Genomic DNA, 23,047 nt, shown 5'->3' with positions numbered 1-23,047 from the left:
CAAAGGCTGGGCTCATAAGGTCAGCTCCACCTGGTAATTCTCTCTTGAATTTGGCCCAGCTCCTTCAACCCACCCTTCATTTCAGTCTCTTACATCTCTTATTGGAGGGACCATTAAGTTAGTTCCCAAACTCACCTCCTTGCCTCTAGCCTCAGTGAGATTTGTCAGCTACTTGAGGACCGCTTCTAGATGCTTCATCTATCCATCTGCACGCTAGCCCAGTGCCTGACACAGAGTAGATGCTGAAAACATCCTCACTAACTGCATATTGAATGACTACCCTCCATTTTATTCCTCTACCACTCTGCTCTTCCCAGAGAATCAACACGATTTTACAGCAAGTCCTTCTAAAGGCCAGCTTTCCTCTTAATTACGGGAAGACCGTGTGGATAATATGGTATCTTCAAAGAAATGACTTCTACTGGGAGAATCAGAGCATTACTAACTCCTGCAACCCAATGAAAAGCCAATTGACACAGCACGTTTTCTCCTAATTGGGCCCATGCTGAGCCCTGTGTTCTGTCGCTGGTCTCCAACACCTCACTGCACCCGTTCCACAGGCTCGGCACCAAAGCGAGTGGAAGTCAGAAGCTTGGGTCCAAGCCTAAGTGACTGCCGCGACAGTCATGACTCACTCATTTCACTTTGTCCTTCTCCATGGTTCAGTGATGCAAGTGCTGATTTAATTCAGGGTATGAAACGGATTTTTTTTTTTTTTAAATGAGCAGACTACAATACCTTTCCTCCATTATCCTAATCTTGAAAGAGTCACTGAACAAAATTGTGGAAGGAATTTTGTAAAGCATGTCGGAGTCTGGTTAGAGACTTAAGGTGACTTTCTCCTTCAATCCTGGGGCTTCCACTACCTCTGCCCTTCCTCTCCCCACCCCCAGCTTAGCGGTTGCATTGCAATTCAGGGGCATTTCGCCTTCCCACTCTCTTGGGTGGCGCCTACGAAGGAGAAGGAGAAAGAAGCCCCCGCAGAATTCAGCCTGCCTGGCTCCCTACAGGAAGTGATCTTTCTGCTTTTAGGCCGGCCACACGCCTCCCAGCCAGCCAGCAGCTCCAACTAATTAGCACACGTGATGGGAATTGGAAACAAAGTCGCCAACAATAGCAGCGTGGGAACCGGGGCTTCGCGGCAATTACAGCGCCCCTCCCCCAGCGCCCCCTTCCCCGGCCCCGCGCGGGGGGCGGCGACGCTCAGCGCGCGCCGGGCACCTCCCTGTCCCGCGCCTCTCCTGGGAGCCGGGCTGAGGCCTTCTGTGCGGGTCTGCACACAATAGGGCGACACCGTGCCCTGGGAACCTCGGCTCTTGCTAGCTTATCCTTTGTGGGGGGAAGAGCAGGGACTAAAGACGCCCACCAGAGTCCCTCCTTGCCACAACCTAGGGGCCCAGATAGCTGAGGCGCACACAGGCCCATGGTGGGGTCCAGGGCCCCCCAAGGACACTTGTCCAGCATTTATGAGCAGGCCAGAGCCTGCCCTAATCCAGCTGCCTCTAACCTGGGCTCACTCACCTTGAGGACCAGGAAGCTGCCCCCTGTGCACACACCCAGCAGTCTCCTTGGCCAAGGTTAAATCAGAGTAGGTTGGTGGGAATTTGCCTCTGAAGTTCCCAGTACACGGCGGCATTCCAGCAACATTATTCTTAAACAATAACAGCTTTATTGAGATAAAAATGACATGCCACACAGTCCACTCATTTAAAGTGTATGATTCCATGCTTTTTAGTATCGTTACAGATATGAGGGACTTAAAAAAGTTCTTGGAAAATGGAATAAAAAGATAGATAATGAAAACGATTTGAAATCCATGCATACTCTATGTGCAGCCATCACCACGAGTAGATTCCAAGACATTTTATTTATTTATTTATTTATTTGAGAGCGTTACAGAGAGAGGGAAAGACAGAGAGGTCTTCCTTCTGCTGGTTCACTTCCCTGTTGGCCACAATGGCTGGAACTTGGCTAATCTGAAGCTGGGAGTCAGGAGCTTCTTCTGGGTCTCCCACATGGGTGCAGGGGCCCAAGCACTTGGGCCACCTTCCCCGGTCACAGCAGAGAGCTGGTTGGAAGAGGAGCCCATGTGGGATGCTAGCGCCACAGGAGGAGGCTTAGCTCACTACGCCATGGTGTGGGCCCCGACTTAGTCTGTTTTCAAGATTTGTCTCAGTAGTATCAGGAATCAGCACTTCCTCTCTTTTTGTTGCTGAATAGTATTCCATTGCATAGATAAGAACACATTTTGCTTATTCACGCATCAGCTGATGGACATTTGAATTGTTTCCAGCTTTTGGCCGTTATGAGTAATACTGCTGTGGGAATTCCCACGCAAGTCTATGTGAACGCTTGCTTTCATTTCTCTTGGGTAGATACCTAGGGATGGAATTGCTCAGTTGGTGGCAAATTTGTGTCTTTTTTTTCTATAAAGATTTATTTATTTATTAGAGAGGCATAGTTACAGAGAAGGAGAGGTGGGGGAGGGGTCTGCCATCTACTGGTTCACTCCCCACATGGCTGCAACAGCCGGAGCTGGGCTGATCTGAACCCAGGATCCAGGAGCTTCTTTCAGGTCTCTCACATGGGTGCAGGGGCCCAAGGACTTGGGCCATCTTCTACTGCTTTCCCAGGTCATAGCGAAGAGCTAGACGGGGAGTGGAGCAGCCGGGACTCAACCGGCACCCATATGGGATGCATACACATAGTTGCCCAGCAATTTATATTCTAACTTGTTCTCAGATTTACCCAGTATGTTACAACACTGGCCCCTATGTCTGACTTTAAGGGAACAGCCAAACTGCTTCCAAATTGGCTACAAATTCCCAGCCAGTGATACACGAGAGTTTCACTTTCTCCAGATCCTCACCAATATTTGCCAATGATTTTCCTTTTGCTGATAGATTCTGCTGGGTGTCAAGGGGGTCCTCAAGTGTTCAGTTACGAGAGTTGATGAGCACTGCGTGCTTTTCCAGTACTACACTGCTGAGGCCTCTCTGCTGTAAGAACTGTACCTCGCAGAGGGTAGTGCAGAGGGTCACGGATGGCAACTAACTCTGCTACCATAACAGGATAGTATCAGTGTGTTCAGAATAGAAAGCAATTATTTACAAACATTTGTCTGATACCACAGAGAAGCTGGCCAAGAAAACTCCAGGTAAGAGAGGAATCCATCTGTTAGGCTCCGCATCTACATTCCCACCCCATTGCCAAATCCCAGCATTTACTGTCTATAGCAGACACGTCATTCCCATACCATGTGATTAAAAATGAGCCTGTATATTCAAACACATCATGTGGCAGCAAAACGTTACTCTGGGTTGTGTTGTCCAAACCCAAAGTTATTTTCCTGGAGCCAGGGTGTTTGATCAGGTTTCAAGTTTATTTAGATATAAGCATAAATTCTCATTTAAGGAAACGGCTTTTATAATAACAGTTATAATGTTTCTGTTTACAGGACTGGCTGCAGATCTCTGAAGGGGTGGGATCCCATGTCACACACAAAAAAATCAGACAGCACGTTGTATTTATAGCAATGAAAGGGGAGGGGACAAGCCCCTCCTGGCTTAACCTGTTATTTATCAAATTCAGAAATGACTATCATAATCTTGCATTTATTTCAATGTAGTACTTTTCTTCAGCAAAGATATCTACTGAATGTAATGATTAAAATATATTCTGGCTGGACAGGCTCATACTTAGCTCAGCTGGGAAGCAGGGACCTCGTGATACATCCACTGCCCCCTCATCTTGATGGTGTAGCAGTGATTCCCAGCCTTGGCTGCACATCTGAATCACCTGGGGGGCTTTAGAAGTGCGTACACCCTGGTTCCCAGCCCAGACTGATGAAGCTGCACTTCCTGTGGCGGCGGTGGTGTTTGGTGCGTGGGTGGGGATAATCAGTATTTTTCAACCTGCAGCCCTGTTGAAGGTGATCTGAGCGGTTCTCAGGGTTTGGTTCCAGGACCAATGGCAGCCCCTCGGAGCTTGGCTGAAATGCAGTCTCCAGCTCAGCCCAGAAAGTCCGAGACAGTTGCTCAGAAATCTACGTTTTAACTTATTCTCCAGAAGACCTTGACGTGTGCTAAGGTTTGAGAACAATTGATCTTAGTGGAAATTTCCCACATGACTGAACATTGGAATCATCCAAGAACTTAAAAAAAAAAAAAAAATACCTATGCCTAGGTTCCACCCCCAGGGATTGTGATTTTAATTGTTTGGAGGTGTGGCCTGAGAACTTGAAATTTTTTTTGAATAGAAACTCCCCAGATGAATCTATTATATGGCCAAGATGCAAACCAAAGAACTAAGCCAGCAGTTCCTAAAGTGTGGAACCAAACAAACAGTGCCAGCGTCATCTGGGAGCCAGTTTGAAACTCGGATTCCTGAGCCCATCCTGGCTCTGCTGAATCCAACACTTCGAGGGAAGAGCGTGCAAATGCTTGCTTTACTACTAAGCCCTCCACATGATTTTAATGCTTGCTAAAGTCCGAGACTCACTAGTCCACACAGCACAGTTCCAAGGTCTGAAATGGGAATATACGTTCAGCCCCTGTACAGTTCTATACATACATATAAAAACTATATAGAGGGATGGGCATTTGGCCCGGTGGTTAAGGTGCTGGTTGGGACGCCCACATCCCGTATCAGAGTGCCTGAATTCGAGCTCTGGTTCCACTCCCCATTCCAGCTTTATGCTAATGTGTACCCTGAGAGGCAGTGGTAATGGCTCTTGAGTTCTTACCACCCTTCTGGGAGACTTGGGTTGGGTCCCTAGCTCCCACCTTCAGCCTGGCCTAGCTTTGTTTGCTTCAGGCATATGCAGAGTGAACTGGCATATAGAAGTTCTGTCTGTTTTTCTCTCTCTTTCTTTCTCTGTTTTTCAAATAAACTAAAAATAAATAAATAAATAAATTTAAAACTGCATATATGTGTGTGTGTATATACATAGTCTTTGGATAGATCACAGTTCGTTATAAAACTATGGACTACAGGTCCTTAAGGAATACAGTTTCTCTGTTTATATAATTAATACATATTATTATTGCTTTAAAGACTTATTTTATTTATTTGAAATGCAGAGTTACAGAAAGAGAGGGAGGGTCAGAGAGAGAGAGGGGAGATAGAGATATCTTTCATCTGTTGTTTCAGTCACCAGATGGCTGCAACAGCCAGTTCTGGGCCAGGCTGAAGCCAAGAACCAGGAGCTTCTTCCAGGTCTCCCCCATGGGTGGCAGAGGCCCAAACATTGGGGCCATTTTCCACTGATTTTTTCAGGCCACAAGTAAGGAGCTTGATAGGAAGTGGAGCAGCTAGGACATGAACTGGCACCCATTTTGGATGCCTGCATTGCCACAATGCCAGCCCTAGGAATGATTTTTGACCCAGTAAGTGGCACAGCCTTAGTATCTCCATTCACTGATATGCCTAGTATTGCTCAATATTCTTTCAGAATTATTTTCCCTTCCTTATTCTGTTTTTTTTTTTTTTTAATTTTATTTATTTATTTATTTATTTGAGAGGCAGAGTTACAGACAGAGGGAGAGACAGAGAGAAAGGTCTTCCATCTGCTGGTTCACTCCCGAAAAGGATGCAATGGCTGGAGCTGGGCTGATGCGAAGCCAGGAGCCAGAAGCCTCTGCTGGGTCTCCCACGTGGGTTCAGGGGCCCAAGTGCTTAGGCCACCATTCCATTAGAAGGGAGCTGGATTGGAAGAGGAGCAGCCAGGACACGAACCGGCACCCATATCGGATGCTGGTGACCAGGTAGAGACTTAGCCCACTAGACCACAGTGCCAACCCCTTCCCTTATTCCTTCCATCCTTGAAACCATAACCTTCATCCGGGTTCATTCCTAGAAGATTCCCAACTCTGGAACTTCTTTCTTCTGTGTGTGTATTAGGGTAACTCAAAAAGTTCATGGAAAATTGGGACACTCACGTCTTGTATCAAAGTACCTGGTTCAACTTCCAGCTACTCCACTTCCAATGCAGTTTCCTGCAGATGCACACTCTGGGAGGCAGCTGGTAATGGCTCAGTTTAGGTCACTACCACCCACACAGGAGACCTAGATTGAGTTCCAGGCTTCTGGTTACAGCCTGGCTCAGCCCTGGCTGTTGTGGCCAATTAGGGAGTAATCAAGCAAATGGAAGATCTCTTTCTGTCTCTCTGCCTTTCAAATAAAATGGAAATAAAGGCATGCAAATTTTTAAAATTCATGGAAAAGGCATATATGTTCATTTTCATGTGAAATTTTTTTTAAAAATCCATGCATATGAGGAGTCTTCCAAAAATTCATGAAAATGTATATTATTTAAAAAGCATGAATTTAAAAATATTAGACCAAAACAAACTTTTCTTTTAATTCCATTTTCCCGTGAGATGTTTGAAGTACACTTGTATTCTTTCATTTCGTTCTTTGTGTGATGAAACCTTGAAATCTCCCCCTAATATAAACCCATCTAGCTTGTTTGATCCCCTTTCACTGTTTATTCTCATGGTCCTGGTCGTCATTTTTCACTGGGCCATCTACTCTCACCCTGTTCCTCATACTTGAGGCCGTTGTCTCTCCACAGGGCAGAGAACACCACACCCGCTCCCATTTCCTCTCTGAACTCCAGGAATGCCACAAACAAAGGTCATGAGAATTGAGGCAGAAAATTACTGGTGGCCCCTGCATTGAAGCATCTCATCAATTCAGCACAATTCATTCTTCACTCACCGTCCATCAACATGTTCCTACTCTCTTGTCTCCACTAAACATACTTGACTCCTGGACCCCAGATCCCAGCAATAGACCCGAGGAAGTAGCAACATGAAATTTCTTCCAGGAGGCTGTATGGAGAATCAGACAGAAAATGCTGACGAAGTAGAGGTATTCTTTTTTTGTTTGTTTGTTTGTTTTTTTTTTTTGTTATCTTTAAACTTTTGGTATGTTTACACTGCACTGTTTAGTGTTGTGGACCTAACAGTGGCTGATTCAAGCAGGAAGGCTATTTATTGTCTGTAACATGGCACCCTCTGTAGAAAACATTAATGATCATAAAGCCAGATCTTGTCTGTGTGTGCATGCCAAATTATGAAATATTTTTTTAGTTAAGTTTCAAGGGGATAAAAGTGCAAGAAATGTGGCAAATGGGCAGTAAGTAGTACCATGACAGTGGCATAATTCTGTATGGTTTTGAACAGAAATTTTAGAAGAAACAAAGGCCATTTTAAGTAAGTACTAAAAAATTTAATATGAGGGACCAGCATTGTGGTATAGCAGGTAAAACCGCTGCCTGAGATGCCAGCATTCAATATGGGTGCCGGTTCATGTCCCCAGCTGCTCCATTTCCCATCCAGCTAATGGATTAAGAAAAGCAGCAGAGATGGCCCAAGTGCTTGAGCCCCTGCACCCACATGGGAGACTTGAATGAAGCTCCTGGCTTCCACCTGGCCCAGCCCTGGCTGTTGCAGCCATCTGGGGAGTGAACCAAAGGAAAAAAGATCAATCTCTCTTTCTTGCTCTCCCTCCCTCTCTCTCTCTGTAACTGTGCCTTTCAAATAAATCTTTTATTAAAAAAGTTATTATGAGGCTGGTACCCCGGCTCAATAGGCTAATCCTCCACCTGCAGCGCCAGCACACCAGGCTCTAGTCCGGGTCTGGGAGTCGGATTCTGTCCTGGTTGCCCCTCTTCCTGGCCAGCTCTGTGCTGTGGCCCGGGAGTGCAGTGGAGGATGGCCCAAGTGCTTGGGCCCTGCACCCCATGGGAGACCAGGAGAAGCACCTGGCTCCTGCCTTCGGATCAGTGTGGTGCACCAGCTGCGGCGGCCATTGGAGGGTGAACCAATGGAAAAGAAAGACCTTTCTCTCTGTCTCTCTCTCTCACTGTCCACTCTGCCTGTCAAAAAAAAAAAAAAAAAAAAAGTTACTATGTGCCAATACCAGACTGAAATTTTGGCAAAAGCTGCCAATTTAAGGAATACTTATTAGTATTTTCAGTTTTCCCTAACATCAACAAAATATTAAATGAACTGTTAAAACTGAGTATGAAAATTCAGCAAGAGGCATATATGTTATAGAGGACGGAAGCCAATAACTCAGAGGGATTCTCAGAAGACTACACTTGGAGATTGTGTACTTTTGTTAAAAAAATCTTAAAAGGCACTTGAAATATTTATTGGAATTGTGTATGCTCTGAGGTGGTGACGTTGGATGGCACACTTAAGCATGACAGACAGAGCTGGTCCCAAAGCCAAATATATTATGCTTTTTAAAAATTTTGAGATACATTTACACCTTACCAAAAAATTATTCTAGCTCATCTTTCTTTCTGTGTTACCTTTATTCCTAGTGGAAAGATACACTTATTTTATTCTGTGTACTGTTTTTTATAATTTCTGAATATAATGTAACAAACATAAAACCCAACCAACCATGTTATCCAAGGATTTTGATGATGTTCCAATTTTTTTTTTATTTGAGAGGGAGACGGACAGAGATAGTGCTCCCATCTGCTGGTTCACTTCCCAAATGCCTGTAGTGGTGGAGGCTGGGCCAGGGCTGAGGCCAAAAGACAGAAGATAGGAATGCAATCCAGATTGCCCATGTGTGTGGCAGCCACTACTGCTGCCTCCCAGGGCCTGTATTAGCAGGAAGCTGGAATCAGAGCCAGAGCTGGGAGCTAGCAATTGAACCCATAGTCCAATAGGAGATGCGATGTCCTAACCACTGTTTCGCTGGTAGGCCCAATGCCCACCCCCCAATACTGTTTTTGGAAGGTAGAAGAAGGGTTCATTGGTGTACATTCCATTAAGATCTAAGAAGGCAAGCTATTCTCCAGAGTGTACTCTTGGGGACGGTGAGATGCAGCTCATGTACTTGGGGAGACCGTTCGTGGAGGCCCCACCATGGTGGCAGCACTGGCAAAGGGGAAACCCTAGCTTCAGTGAATTCTGGGTTTTGTATGACAGGTAGATGGGGTAGAAAGCCTAAAGGGAGAGGTTTTGGCTTCATTTGTCTCACGTTCCAACAGGAGGGTCAGCAGGGCCAGTTCTGAGCTGTGGAAACACGCAGTGGAGACAAACCACCCATTTATCTTGCTGTCATTTGATGAGCAGCTCAAAAGCAGAGGCAGAGAAGAGAAACCTACAGACTAAAAGCCCAAGCTCCCGTTAAATGATGACACTCACCAGAGATACTAAGCTCTTTGTCATTTATTTAGAAAGAAGCTTGTCCTGTTTCATTAACTTATAATCTCTAAGGGATTTGAAATAGAAAAATCTCTTTGCTCTAAAAATAAGGTTTAATAAGTGGGGAAGATTTGTATCTTTTGCCAGTTCTTTCAGTTACCGACAAGTAAAATATAATACATTTTTAAAAGCTGGGAAATAGAACACTTATTTATAATAGAAACTCTTACAGAAAGACACATTAACATTTTATAAAGGCTTTGAAATAGGAGGTGTCTTAGCTCCAGTTGCCATAACAAAATATCATAGACTGACTGTCAAAAACAACAGAAAGTTATTTTGTCCCACTTCGGGAGGCCAGAAGTCCAAGAAGAGGCCCCTAGGCTGGTGGCTTTCTGGTGAGGATTCTTCCTGGCCTGCAGACAGCTGCCTTCGGACAGGTGTCTCACGTGGTGAGGGGGGAGAGGAGGAGAGAAGGGAGGTGGGAGTGGCAGAGAGGGAGAGGGAGGAGGAGTTGGAGAGAGAAGGGGAACAGGAGCAAGCTCTCTGCTTCCTGTTCCTGTAGCCATCATGAAGCCTTCCCATCAAGACCTCATTTAAATCCAATTCTCTCCCAAAGGTCACCCCTCCAAACACCACCACACTGGGGTCAGGGCTTCAGCATATGTATTTTAGGGGAACACAATTCAGGAGTGATATCCAAACCCATTTGACTTCTTTTTTTTCTGCTGACTCTAGGACTTGGGCTGCTTTCCAAGTTTTCTACCCTGCCTGTGCAGTGCCTGGATGGGTAGGACCAAGTTCAGTGCCATTTGTGACCCACACCTGCCTCGTGGAGGCCATTGCTGCGGCCTCTGCAGCCAGGCCTCCCAGTCTTCCCTGCTCCGTGGCCACACACCCTCGGAGCACCGTGGTGTGGAGTGGGGTGCGCCATTCCAGCCCAGCTCTCAGCAGCACAGTGGCCCTCAGTGCCGCTGCAGCCTTGCTTTCTGCTTGCCTTACCAGCAGGAAGTGTCACACACACAGTGGCGCCCCCCCCCCACCCGGGCCCTTTTCTCTAATGAGACTCAAATTCATTCCTCATACTTCTTTTTCTCCTCATCTCTGCCCTGGGCTGCTGAACCGAAAGATAACTTTTTTTTTTTTTGGACAGGCAGAGTTAGTGAGAGAGAGAGACAGAGAGAGAGGTCTTCCTTCTGCTAGTTCACCCCCCAAATGGCCGCTGCGGTCGGCGTGCTGCACCGATCCAAAGCCAGGAGCCAGGTGCTTCCTCCTGGTCTCCCATGCGGGTGCAGGGCCCAAGCACTTGGGCCATCCGCCACTGCACATTTTTAAAAAAATTCCTTTTAGACCAAAAACTTTTAGACCAAAGCTTCACTGAGTATCAGTTCAGGCAAATAGATGACTTTTTAGGTTAGCAGAACTTTGAGCTTCAAAAGTATACACTCTGTGAATTCCAATCTGGGGCTCACCTGGAAACTCCCATTATACTTGAACTATTTAAAATAATTTTAGGTTTATTTATAGTAAATGGCTGTGAACACAAAAGTCCTCAATTCTGAAGTATTTGGAAACCAGGTCTAATGAAGTTGCAAATGCCAACGCTTGCAGTATCATTGTGTGTCTCCAGGCAACCTAAGAGAATAGGCCTTTACTGCCGCTGAATCAAACTGGGTCCACATTCTAAGGAGAACACTTTCCAAACTTGCTTTTGTGACACCCTAAGGTTTATCCCATTTATACCCAGAGTTTCTTGAAAGTGGAAAACTAAAAAGTAGTGGAAGCATTTAAGTTATGAAGATACACTGAAAAATTGCTGTTTGTATTATTTGGATTGAAAAGAGTATGCTGTATATTAGTATTTGCACCATTTTAACCAAGCTACCCTGTGAATTACTCCTCAAGGAAAACAGAGGGTCATGAAATCAGAACAATGACAAGAAGTCAAATATGACTTGGGACAAATCACGTCAATCTCTTTGCCCAAACTTCCTTTTTTGCTATTTGTTTGAAAGAGCTACAGAGAGAGAGAAAACTAGGAGCCAGGAGCTTTATCTGGGTCTCCCACGTGAGTGCAGGGGCCCAAGAACTGGGGCTATCTTCCACTGCTTTTCCCAGGCCATCATCAGGGAGCTGGATTGGAAATGGAGCAGCTGGGACACGAATGGGCACCTACTTGGAATGCCAGCATCCCAGGCAGCGGCTTTACCCACTATGCACAACGATACCACACCCACACACACCCCAGCTTTCTCTTTTAAAACCGGATGTCTTCATCTGTTTTCTGTGGCTATAACAAAATACCCGAGGTTGGGTGATCTATAAAGACAGTTCTGGTGGGCCAGGAGCATGGAGCCTGCATCTGCTCAGCTTTCAGTGAGGGTCCCATACTGGATGGTGGGTGTGTGTGCAAGAGGGGCCAGTGGGCACCCACAAAGGAAAAGTCCCATTGGGAGAGAGGAAGGTGCCAGGGCCACTTTCCAGCAGCCACTCACATGGTAACCAATCCAGTCCCGTAAGAGAGGCAGTGACTGCTGCAAGAGAAGCACTCATCCCTCTGCAAGGCCCCGCCACCTCTCACCATGGTGACACCGGGGACCGAGCTTCAGCACAAGTTCTGGTGCAGACACACGAGATTCATACTGCAGCCCAGGGGAACGACTGCTCTTTCTTGGGTTGCTGTGAGGGTTTAATGAGTTGTAGGTAAAGTTCTTAAAACAGTGCCTAGTGTACAGTAAGTACCATGAAAGTTTTCACTAGGGGCTGGTGCTGTGGTGTAGTAGGTTAAGCCTCCGCACCATCCCATATGGGCTCTGGTTCGTGTCCCAGCTGCTCCTCTTCTGATCCAGCTCTCTGCAAATGGCCTGGGAAAGCAGTGGATGATGGCCTAAGTGCTTGCCCCCCTGCATGGACGTGGGAGACCTGGAAGAAGCTCCTGGCTCCTGGCATCCGATTGGCCCAGCTCTGGCCATTGCAGCCATTTGGGGAGTGAACCAGCAGAGGAAAGACCTCTCTCCCTGCCTCTCCCTCTCTCTGTCTGTAACTCTGTCTCTCGAACAAATAAATACATCTTTAAAAAAAAAAGCCTTCACTATTAAAAAGTGTTTAAAAAGTACTAAAAAATTAGTTTTCAAGAAACTGGTCTTTCTGATTACTCAGCTAAGAATGTTTAAGATAGAAGTTGTCTTGCAGCCCTTGACCTTGTGATCACTTTTGTTAAGTTCCTTTTCATCTCTGCTTTTTTTGTGGCTCGGTAACATGCATCTGCCTGTATGTCAGCGCCTTCCCGACGTGTGCTCCTGGGGACGCCACTTGAAGGAGCGTTAGCAGATGTGATGTGAAGACAGAGCACTGTGCTCCCTGAGTTTGGGGCGTGCTGAGTCAGACGAATGTAAATAAGGCTTCCGCAGGAAACTGACTCTGAGCCTGCCATGCGTAATGCTTCCTGGGACCGCCAAGAGACTAGGAGGCTCCCAGATGGATGTAGGAAGCAGACTCTTTTCCTTAACGCTTACAGAGCATCTGCAAGAGGAGTGGTCTGTGAAATGCACTTTGATCATTTAATTATTCTTAAGGAGAAGCCCATCCTGAAGGCAGGAGCAAGAAAACCTCCCACAAGTCCTTTCAGTTAGCAAAAAATCATCCTCCCGGTAATTTAGATACAACATGTAACATTTGTATACTGCTTTACAAAATACTTTGTCACATTTTACCTTTCATGAAACAAAGCAGGGGCCAGCACTGTGGCACAGCAGGTAAACCACTGCTTATGCCACTGCCATCCCACATTGAAGTGCTGCATACAGTCCCCAGGTGCTCTGGGGAGGCAGAAGAAGGTGGCCAAAGTGTATGGGCCCCTGCCACCCACATGGGAGACCTAGATGGAGCTCCTGGCTTTGGCCTGGCCAGCCCTGGCTGTTGTGGCCATTTGGGGAGTGAGCCAGTGGATGGAGATTATCTCTGTCTCTCTTTCCTTCTCTTTCAAATAAATTAAATAAATAAATACCTTTTTTTAAAAAAATGCTGAAGGGCTATTCATTTTATTATTTATTTATTTATTTATTTTTGAAATGCAGAGTTACAGAGAGGCAGAGAGAGAGAGAGAGGTCTTCCATCTGCAGGTTCACGCCCCAAATGTCTGCAATGGCTGGAACCGGACCAATCTGAGGCCAGGAGCCAGGAGCTTCTTCCAGGTCTCCCACATGTGTGCAGGGGCCCAAGGACGGATTATTCATTTTGCAAATGAGGCAACTGAGGCTCAGAGGAGAGAGGTGTGGTGTTGGATGGGTGACTTTGAATCCTCTCCTGCACCACACTGCCGCTGCCTGCTGACTTTCCAGTTAGACCACGCCTCCAAGGTGAACACCTTGCAGGGGTCCAATGCCTGCGCTCACTAGGACAGTTGGTGGGGGAAGTGCACTTTTGCATGGCGTAGCAAGCTGTGGCACCTGGAGAAGCAGCGAGTGTGAGGAACAGGGCACTTAGTTGGAATTCTAGTGTGACAGCGTGGGGTGATTTCCGATTTGGTGTGTTCTCATAAGGGAGCCATCTCTGACTTCCGCGAGAGCATGGCATAACGGCAGGCATGCACACAGAGATCTTTCTTAATAAGAGACTCAAAAAGTACAACTTTCACTAATAAAGAAGAGCAGATGCTTCTGGGATTCCAAGTCATTAGTGCTCTTAACAAGGAGCACTGATTCCTTCGCATGAAGTGAAAAGGCTCAGACTTCCCAGAGACCATGACATTTGATATTTCCAATGCCTAGAGACTTACACCTCCTGTCAACCTCTTAAGATGCATAACACAGCCTCAGAAGAAAACTGAGGGGTAGCCTAGCGCTTACAGTTTATCCACTCTTGGTGCAGCAGGTATTTATTTATTTGAAAGTCAGAGTTACACAGAGAAAGGAGAGGCAGAGAGAGAGAGAAAAAGAGGTCTTCCATCCGCTGGTTCACTCCCCAGATGGCCACAACGGCCGGAGCTGCGCTGATCCGAAGCCAGGAGCTTCCTCCCGGTCTTGATGTGGGTGCAGGGGCCCAATGACTTGGGCCATCTTCTACTGCTCTCCAAGGCAATATCAGAGAGCTGGATCAGAAGTGGAGCAGCCGGGACTAGAACTGGAGCCCATATAGGATGCTGGCACTGCAGGCAACGGCTTAACCCACTATGCCACAGTGCCGGCCCCACAGCAGGTATTTTAATATCTAATTAGAATGTTGCTACTTACTACTGAGTGCTCATCAATGACCCTGCACAATGTGAAGTACTTGATACCCAACAGTGCTATCTCCGTTATACAGAGAACTGAAGCCTGAAGAGGTTAAGTACCTTGACCACTGTCACGCCGTTAAGTGTTTGTGAACATCTGATATTAACTGTGGCTTTTTAGTCTCATCGCTCCAGGCCTCGCTCAGTGCCCAGTGCATAGTAGGGGCTTTATACAAGCTTGTTGAATAAATAAGTAAACCAGTAAGCTCTGAAAGTTTCAAATGCTGGTTGTCTTCCCCTAAGAGTTGTTTTAAAAACCTTTCTTGGAGCTGTAGGTGTGTTCTGCGGCTCTCTTGGGCACCATTGCCAGTGCCCGCTCACCTGCATCACCAGCAAACTGACAAAGAAAGGTATCGTCAGTGGCACCAAGGCGCTGATGGTGGCCAAAGCTCTGATGACCTCAAGATGCACAGCTTCCTCCCAGGTGGACCCCCACTGGCTACCATTCGGGTCCCTTCCCACCTACTGGCCGCTGTTAAAACCTCTTCTACAGAGAGACGCTGGAGCCCTGGTTTGAGGTTGAGCTCTGTGCCTCCGGGAAGTCCTGCTTGCTCACCTGTGGGGAGGCCCCCCACCGGGCTTGCCCTGGGAGTGACTTCCTACATCGGGACTATCTCTTCTGCAAGAGGTCACAGAGAAAGGCAGCTTGCTGAAATGCAAACCCCTCCACCCAGCTGCACACTCCAGCAAGGAAATGAGCCTGCAAAGGAACTCAAAATGGGCACGTCCTCAGGACAGATGAATTACCAAAAGCAGCAGCTTTAACCAAAGCTCCTCACGGGCAGCTGGCAAAAGGCACCTTTTCCAAAGGGCCAGAGCTGGGCTGCCCCACTCGGGCTGCGGGGGGCGGGGGGTGGTGGGGTGTGTGTGCATTCTGGGGAGCCTTCAGGGGTGCATCCCCTCCGCGTAGCAGGTGGTGGAAGCTGGGCCCGGTCTAATTCCTCCCTTTCTTTCCTGGTTATAATGGCGCTGCCTCGCCCACTTCATCTTGATCTCAAGTGCCTTCCCAAACTATGAGAAGGCCTTCCCACACCTCATAAAATATCCCTGCCCCCTTGTTTTTCCTTATCAAAAGGGGCGCCCAGGCTGGGACACATCTGTGACTATTTTACTTGTGCATTGTCTGACTTCCCCTGGGGATGTGGGATCCAGGAGGGTGGGGCTGGGTGACCTTTGGGTCACCTCTGTCTTCTCAGACCGCTGCCCAGTGCCTGGCACAGTGAAGGTGTGAATATGTGCTGTTGCATGAATGAAATAATTAGAGTAAGAAGCAGGAGAAACTCATTTCTTTTCAAACCAAGGGTTTTTGGGCCCGGCGCTGTGGCTTAGCGGGTAAAGCTGCCGTCTGCAGTGCCGGCATCCCATATGGGTGCCGATTCAAGTCCCGGCTGCTCCTGTTCTGATCCAGCTCTCTGCTATGGCCTGGAAAAGCAGTGGAAGATGACCCAAGTCTTTGGGCCCCTGCACCCACATAGGAGACCCGGGAGAAGCTCCTGGCTCCTGGCTTCGGATTGGTGAAGCTCCAGCCATTGCGGCCATTTGGGGAATGAACCAGCAGATGGAAGACCTCTCTCTCTCCACCCGCCTCTCCTTCTCTGTGTAACTCTTTCAAATAAATAAATAAACCTTAAAAAAAAAAAAGGGTTTTCTTTACTAACCTTTTGTTTGAGGGGGAGACACAAACACACACGTGTACATACACAGAATGAATGAATGAATGAGTTCCCATCTGCTTGTACAAAGCAGGCACTGGGCCAGGGCTGAAGCCTGGAGCCAGGAACTCAATCCAGATCCCCTTCATGGGTGGCAGGGCGCCAACCACTTGAACCATTACCATTGCCTCCCAGGGGCTGCATTAGCAGCAGGCTGGAGTCAGGCACTCAGACAGGGGATGTGGGCATTCTACGTGGCCTCTTAACCAGCAGGTCAACCATCCACGTCAGAATGTCATTTCTGAGAGAAATCATGCCTGAGTGACAGCTATCTCATTCGGGTACCAACGTGGAGCCAAGCTTGCGGAACCCCACCCTGTCTTTTTCTCGCACCTGCAACCTGTCACTCTTCAGTGCCTGTCCACAGAGGCAGCAATGGGCCCAAGCAGGAAAGGCCGAGGCAGCAGATGAGAGGGGCCAGCAGGCGGGAGCGTGGGCACACTGACTCTGGGGCAGGGTGGCCTGTCACTTCAGGGGAAGCCACTGAGCTCAGGGTGGCCTGTCACTTCAGGGGAAGCCACTGAGCTCAGAGGGACTTTGGAAAGCACAGGAGGGTCGCTGGGAGGGTCTCCTACGCCTGGACCTTCAGACTTTGGGAAGGGAGAGGCAGGGGCTCCTGGTGCCTTGACTGAGGCCAGAGGGATTGGAAAAGCAGCTTTGAGCTGAACTTGCGGTTGTGTGACAGCAGCACCCCCAGAGCGCTGTCACCTGTGAGCAGCCAGAGAGAAAGCAGGGGGTGGGCTGGATCTGACTGACGGCTGACAGGCGACGCGTGGTGGAGCATCAGGAAGCAGGGGGGTGTCTAGGTGCCAGCAACGGACAAGTGCAGGGGGGCTAAGCCAGGGACCCAGCCTAGAGGGAGAAGCGGGTCAGGGCACGGAGGGCCGAGGGGCCAGAGGTGAGTGCTGTAAGCGCTTTAGTGGGATCTAGGAGGCTGCAGAACGTGTGGAGGGGTTGGGGGTGAGGAGGTGCTGAGACAGGGATGAGGTTCAGGTCGCCCAGCGTGGTGACCAGGTGTTTCAGGGCAGCACTGAAAACACGGACGCGGTCCAGCATAGGAAAAGCTACTTGCCAGGGGGAGCACATTCCTCTGGCACTCTCAACCACGTCCCTATAGCTTTATTTCACAGAGCCGGCTGCAAGCTATGCGTGCATTTAGCCACCATAAGGGACAGAGACGACCGGGTTTTCAAATTCACAGTAACCCTCCTGCCCATTTCTACAAAACCTGGCATTAGGAATGGGTCTGGGGATGTAAAACCGTATTTTTTTTTTTTTAAATCTGTCCTCCTTGGGGGGAGGGTCTCGTGGGACCTCACGTAGCTCCTAATAGGCGCCACCGCACAGCCAGGCCAGAGCAGAAGGGCTGCTCGTGCTCTCCCGCAGCGAGGCGGGGCCCAGAAATAAACGCCCAACCCGCCACCCTGTCGCCCGCGGAAAGGATCTAGCCGCCGACGCCTGGGGAAAAGAAAAAAACATAATGAATATCCCCAAGGATCCCCCACTCCCTCGCTTTCAGCCCAGAAAACAAGCTCTCCATTGCCCCGGAAATTACAAGCACCGGGGAATTCACTCCATCCCGGAGGCGTCTGGCTCCCCGCGAGGCCAAGGGCCCCAACCCCGAAAAAGGACATCCCTCAACCCAAGTCCTGCCCCTCCAAGCGGCCGGCCCCTGGGACGGCGGCCACCGCGGGCGCGCCCGGCGCCTGGGCGGCCCTCTCCCCGCTTCCCGGCTTGGCTGCCCCGAGCGGCCGGCGCGCGGCCGGGCCAGGTGCACCAGCTGCGGCCCCGCCAGCGGCGCGCGCCCTCCGGTCGCCGGACACAGGCGGCCACGCAGCCGAGATTTACGGCGTCGCTGGGCGGCGGTTTCCGGGGCCGGCCGGCGCCCGGGCTCCGATTACAGGTTCACACGGGGGACCCAGCCCGCGGCCGGCCGCCCAGCTCCGGCCTGCGCGCCCTCGCGCGGCCCCGCTCCTCCGCCTGCCCATTCTTCTCCATTCATGCGGACGCCCAGCGCCGCCGCCGCCGCCGCCAGCGCGGCCGCCGTCGCCGTCCGCCCGGATTGGCTGGCGGCCGCGGCGCCGGCACTTTCCCACGGCCCGCGGCGCGTGCGGCTCAGCGGCGGCGCTGCAGGCGCGGCTCTGGCGCGCGGCCAGGCCAATCGGGGCGCGCGGGGCGGGGCGGGGCCGCGGCCGCCGGCGGGCTGGTGTCCCGGCCCGGCCCCCAGCGCCTCCCCGCCGCCGGCCCACCGCCGCCTGCGCCTCCTCCGTCACCCCCCTACTGCGGAGCCCCCGCGGAGCCGACGCACCGCCGCCGGGGGCGCGGCCCGCCCTCGCCCTCCGCCTCGCTCCGCCCCCCTGCCCTGGCGGCTGCCAATCAGCGGGGCGAGGAGTCGGATTGGCCGTGGCGGGGGTGGTGGTGGTGGGGGTGAAGCTGTTGCCCGGCAGCCGCCGCCCCGCCCCTCCGCCTCCTCGCCCGCCCTCCCCAGGGCCCTGGGAAGGGGCTCAGCGTGGGAAAGGGATGGTTGAGTTTTAACCCGAGGCAGAGCGCGAGCGGGATCAGTGTGTGGCGGGCGCGAGCAGCCGAGCGCGGAGAGGCGCCGCCGTGGTGAACTCCCTGCCCGCCGCGCCGACCCTCCCCAGGAGCCCCGGAGCTGCCGCAGCATGAAGCGCGCTCACCCCGAGTACAGCTCGTCGGATAGCGAGCTGGACGAGACCGTAGAGGTGGAGAAGGAGAGTGCGGACGAGAATGGGTGAGTCCGCGGTGACAGCGAGCGGCCGGGCAGGGCGCGGGGGAGACCTCGCGGGTCCCCTCCCCTCGCTGAACGGGGCCTCCCCTGCCCCTTGTCTCTCTCTCTCTGCCCTTAGAAACTTGAGTTCGGCTCTGGGTTCCATGTCTCCAACCACATCTTCCCAGATCTTGGCCAGGAAACGTCGGAGAGGCGTGAGTCTCTGGATAATCCTTATTTACTTACTGTTGTGACTATCTTGGTTACGCATTAACGGGGAGGACCACCGTTTCTTCCCTGCGGGGTGTCCAGCAGTAGTGGCAATGTCCTCCTTTGTTGTGCCTGCTTTCTGCAGATCATTGAGAAGCGCCGACGAGACCGGATCAATAACAGTTTGTCCGAGCTGAGGAGGCTGGTACCCAGCGCCTTTGAGAAGCAGGTAATGGAGGGAGAAGGGCGAGCTCCGAGTTGCGCGCGCCTTCCGAACCCGCTGCCCCCGAGCCTCGGAGGGGAGCCGCGGCTGAAGTCCTGCGGCGGTTCCCACGCATTTTAGACGCGTTGTTTCCTTGGGTCTACGCTTGACGGTTTCTGTGTGTCCGTGCGTTAAGTTCTCATAGGCCCAGCAATCTTGCTGTTCTCTTCTCCAGGGCTCCGCTAAGCTAGAGAAAGCCGAGATCCTGCAGATGACGGTGGATCATCTGAAAATGCTGCACACTGCGGGAGGGAAAGGTATATGGCTCCGTATTTCCTGGCGGGGCGGGGTGGGGGGCTCCCGACTATGGGGGTGCAGAGAGCAGCGGCAGCAGCGGACCAGACCGGCGCAGTCACCGCCTGGTGTCTCTCATTTCTGAACGGTGCGTGCACTCGCCTGATGGTACATTTTCAAACGCACAGCAACATTTCCTCCAGTGACTTCATCGCCCGCACCCTCTGCAGATTGAGCAAATGCATCTTTTTGGACAATGCCTGTTATTCCCGAAGTCCCCTGAAGTTGGGGCAGCCCTGATTCCAGCCAGGGAGTTCTCACATTGGCTCCTGCCATTTTGAAGGGGAAAAATAAAATAAAAAGCTTTTTTTTTTAAGTATGTGGTCTTGATTTCATAAACAGCATTTTTATAAAGAAAGGAGGTGCCACATGACTCGAAGAAAAACCTGTTGTGGTTCCGTGGAGAAGCCCCAACAGAAGGTAGGAGGCGGACGTCTGTGAGTCTGTCTCCAGCCGGAAAATGCTTAGCTGGGGACCCGGGGCCTGAAAGCCCCGCGATGATAACTTACATCTGTGTGTCTAATGAATTTCACTGCTCTGTGGTTTCTCTGTCATTGATGTATTTTTTGTTGTTGTTGAGGGAAAACATTAAAGGAATGAACAGAGTTTCATCTGCTGGTAGGGTATAATTCCAATTTCTGCCGGGCAGCTTCTTACTGGGCTTTGAACTTGCATTAGCAAGCACATTCTGCTCACGTTGATTGATGCAAAGATTTTGGCCGACTTGGAAAAAAAAATATGTGGACTTTCCGAACCCATGATTGCCCCGGCTGGAGGCCTGTGAGGTTATTTGCCTGGAAGGGCTGCCAGGGGCGGAAGAAATGAGGGGAAATGAGCCAAAAGTCCTGAGGTCATTCTTTTGTTCTGCTCTTCAGGCTATTTCGACGCGCACGCTCTGGCCATGGACTATCGGAGTTTGGGGTTTCGGGAATGCCTGGCCGAAGTCGCCCGCTACCTGAGCATCATCGAGGGACTGGATGCCTCCGACCCGCTCCGCGTGCGGCTGGTCTCGCATCTCAACAACTACGCCTCGCAGCGCGAAGCCGCGAGCGGCGCCCACGCCGGCCTCGGACACATGCCCTGGGGGAGCGCCTTTGGACACCACCCGCACATCGCGCACCCGCTCTTGTTGCCCCAGAACGGCCACGGGAACACGGCCGCCGCGGCCTCGCCCACGGAACCACACCACCAGGGCCGGGTGCCCGCGGCGCATCCAGAGGCGCCCGCTTTGCGAGCGCCCCCTAGCGGTGGTCTTGGACCGGTGCTCCCCGTGGTCACCTCGGCCTCCAAACTCTCACCACCTCTGCTCTCCTCGGTGGCCTCCCTGTCGGCTTTCCCCTTCTCCTTCGGCTCCTTCCACTTGCTCTCTCCCAATGCACTGAGCCCTTCGGCACCCACGCAGGCAGCAAACCTTGGCAAGCCCTATAGACCCTGGGGGACAGAGATTGGAGCCTTCTAAAGGACTGATGCTGTAGAATGAGGGAGGGGGAAGCTTAAAAAGACCCCAGCTGAGCTGGGCTGTTGCCAACACCACCTTACAGGCGTCTGTAGAGGTAAAAAGGAAGAAGGTACACTTTCACATGAAACTTTTTTTTAAAGACTAAAGGTTTGTTGGTTTACTTTTTTCTTCTTAATTTTTTTCTATCATGCCATGTTTTAGCAGTTTTGAAAACCTAGTTGTTAAATATTGTTTAAAATATTAAATTCAAATAGTGTAAGTTAACACTATGTGGTAGGTTTGTCCTGTGCCTAATTTACCTTGTACACCTGTCTGTCTATGAATGATTCCGTTTTTAGCCTCAAAAGTTTTGGGAACCTTAACATTTAGTATTTTGGGTCTGTTTTTTACTCCTTGTATAGTTATGGTCTGTCTTTAGAATTAACTTTCCAAATCTTGATCTCAATGTTAACATGATTTCTGTTTGTGACTATTTTGACGGATGAAGGTGTTGTATAAATAATATTCTTTTTGTGTGGGGGAGGGGAGTATATTGAATTTTATATTTCTGAACAAAGCGTTGACAAATCAGATGACAGCTTTATCCAAGAATGAAGACTAGTTGCTTTGGGCCCTCCCGTAGCAGTGAGGTGAATATGCAGGCTCTCCGTGGCCCGGGAGCCATGTGACCCGCTACTAATATCTGCCGGGACTCTTGCAGCTCTGGCTGAAGTGAGAGAGAGCCACTGGTAGGTGAGGTCTGCATTCCGAGTGTTGCTGGGGAGGAGGAGGAAGCTAGCTGCCTAGAATAAGACGGTGTTGCCAGCCCCAAGCAATGCAATGAATTTTTAATCCCACGGCTCTCAAATTCGCAGATGTCAACATGGCTAAGGGATCCTGGTGTGCACGTGGTCAGCTGAACAGCAGTGGAGCCTTTTAAACCTATAACCTAATTCTCCTGGAACTGCCGTATTTTCTTTCAACTGGAAATTTTTGTCTTGTGTTTTCCTTCTGGTGCATGGAAATGTATGTTGAGATATTAAAAGGGCTGTGTCGCCTTCTCCTCTTTGGTTTATTTAATTTGATTTGGGTTATAAAGGTATCGGTTTGCAGGTTTATTCCCTTAGCAGGTGTAGCTTCAGCGACCTCCACTGAACTGGATTTGACCTCTCCTGTACTGATGTGTTGTGACTAAATAAAAAAAAGAACCAAGTGTCCAGCTGCATCTGCCTTCTTATCTTGACCCTTCCTCTGTTGGCTTAAAATATGGTAGACTTTCTTTCATTTTTGTTTTGCCAGATGGGTTTGCCTATGTTTCCTGCTGTCCCTATCCTTGGAATGCTAAACTGTGTGGATTTGTGCTGTGGGATAAGGTGACTTCATGAGGATGCAGCGCTTTGGCCTGACACCACAAGGCGACATGGCTAGGTCAGGTGGTCTGGCTCTCAACTGGCTGTCGCTGGACTGGGCAGGCTTAAGTCAGGCTGGGAATTACAGGGGTGTGAAAGAACTCTGGTGGGATCCTTTAAAAGCGTGTCGACCTTTTGACAAATATTTACCGAGAGCACGTAGCGTGGCCTCAGTTCTATGCTGAGAACAGGAAATTTTGTTTATTTGTCTTGAAACAGCCAAGCCGCAATGGTGCTGAGTCTGAGATGCCCGTGCCACTGCTGGGGAGGCTGCGGCATGATGGAGACTGGCAGGCTGTAATTCCGCACCTGCACAGCTCCAGGGGTCTTCCCTGGTCTCGTGTCTAAGAAATTCGCTTAACCCTTCAGTTGCACTCGACTCCCTGAATCGCACCGCGAGGAAGCTGACATATGCTTTAGATTAGAACGAAATGCTGCCAGAACAGAGGCAGTCATCGGGGTCCCTGGGGAGGAGAGCCGTCCTCTTGCCTGAAAAGCTAACCGCTGCCAATTAAGCTGCCTGCCTCTTAGCTCGGAAAGGGTTCACAT

At 50.1% G+C, this 23,047-nt stretch overlaps 1 protein-coding gene across 1 annotated transcript; it reads left to right on the top strand.

Moving 5' to 3' along the window:
• Positions 1-18,560: 18,560 nt before the first annotated feature.
• HEY1 (hes related family bHLH transcription factor with YRPW motif 1) lies at positions 18,561-22,306 on the top strand. The gene is made up of 5 exons (XM_008255689.5): positions 18,561-18,909; positions 19,025-19,100; positions 19,241-19,324; positions 19,533-19,614; positions 20,527-22,306. The coding sequence occupies exons 1-5, from the start codon at positions 18,821-18,823 to the stop codon at positions 21,108-21,110; spliced, it is 915 nt and encodes a 304-aa protein (XP_008253911.3). The 5' UTR covers positions 18,561-18,820; the 3' UTR covers positions 21,111-22,306.
• Positions 22,307-23,047: the final 741 nt, after the last annotated feature.

Source organism: Oryctolagus cuniculus, chromosome 6 (assembly GCF_051225735.1).
Source record: "Oryctolagus cuniculus isolate XC-2025 breed Fujian yellow rabbit chromosome 6, ASM5122573v1, whole genome shotgun sequence".
Classification (NCBI taxonomy): Eukaryota; Metazoa; Chordata; class Mammalia; order Lagomorpha; family Leporidae; genus Oryctolagus; species Oryctolagus cuniculus.
The sequence above is the reverse complement of the archived record's forward strand: the minus strand, read 5'-3'. Positions and strand labels throughout refer to the sequence as shown.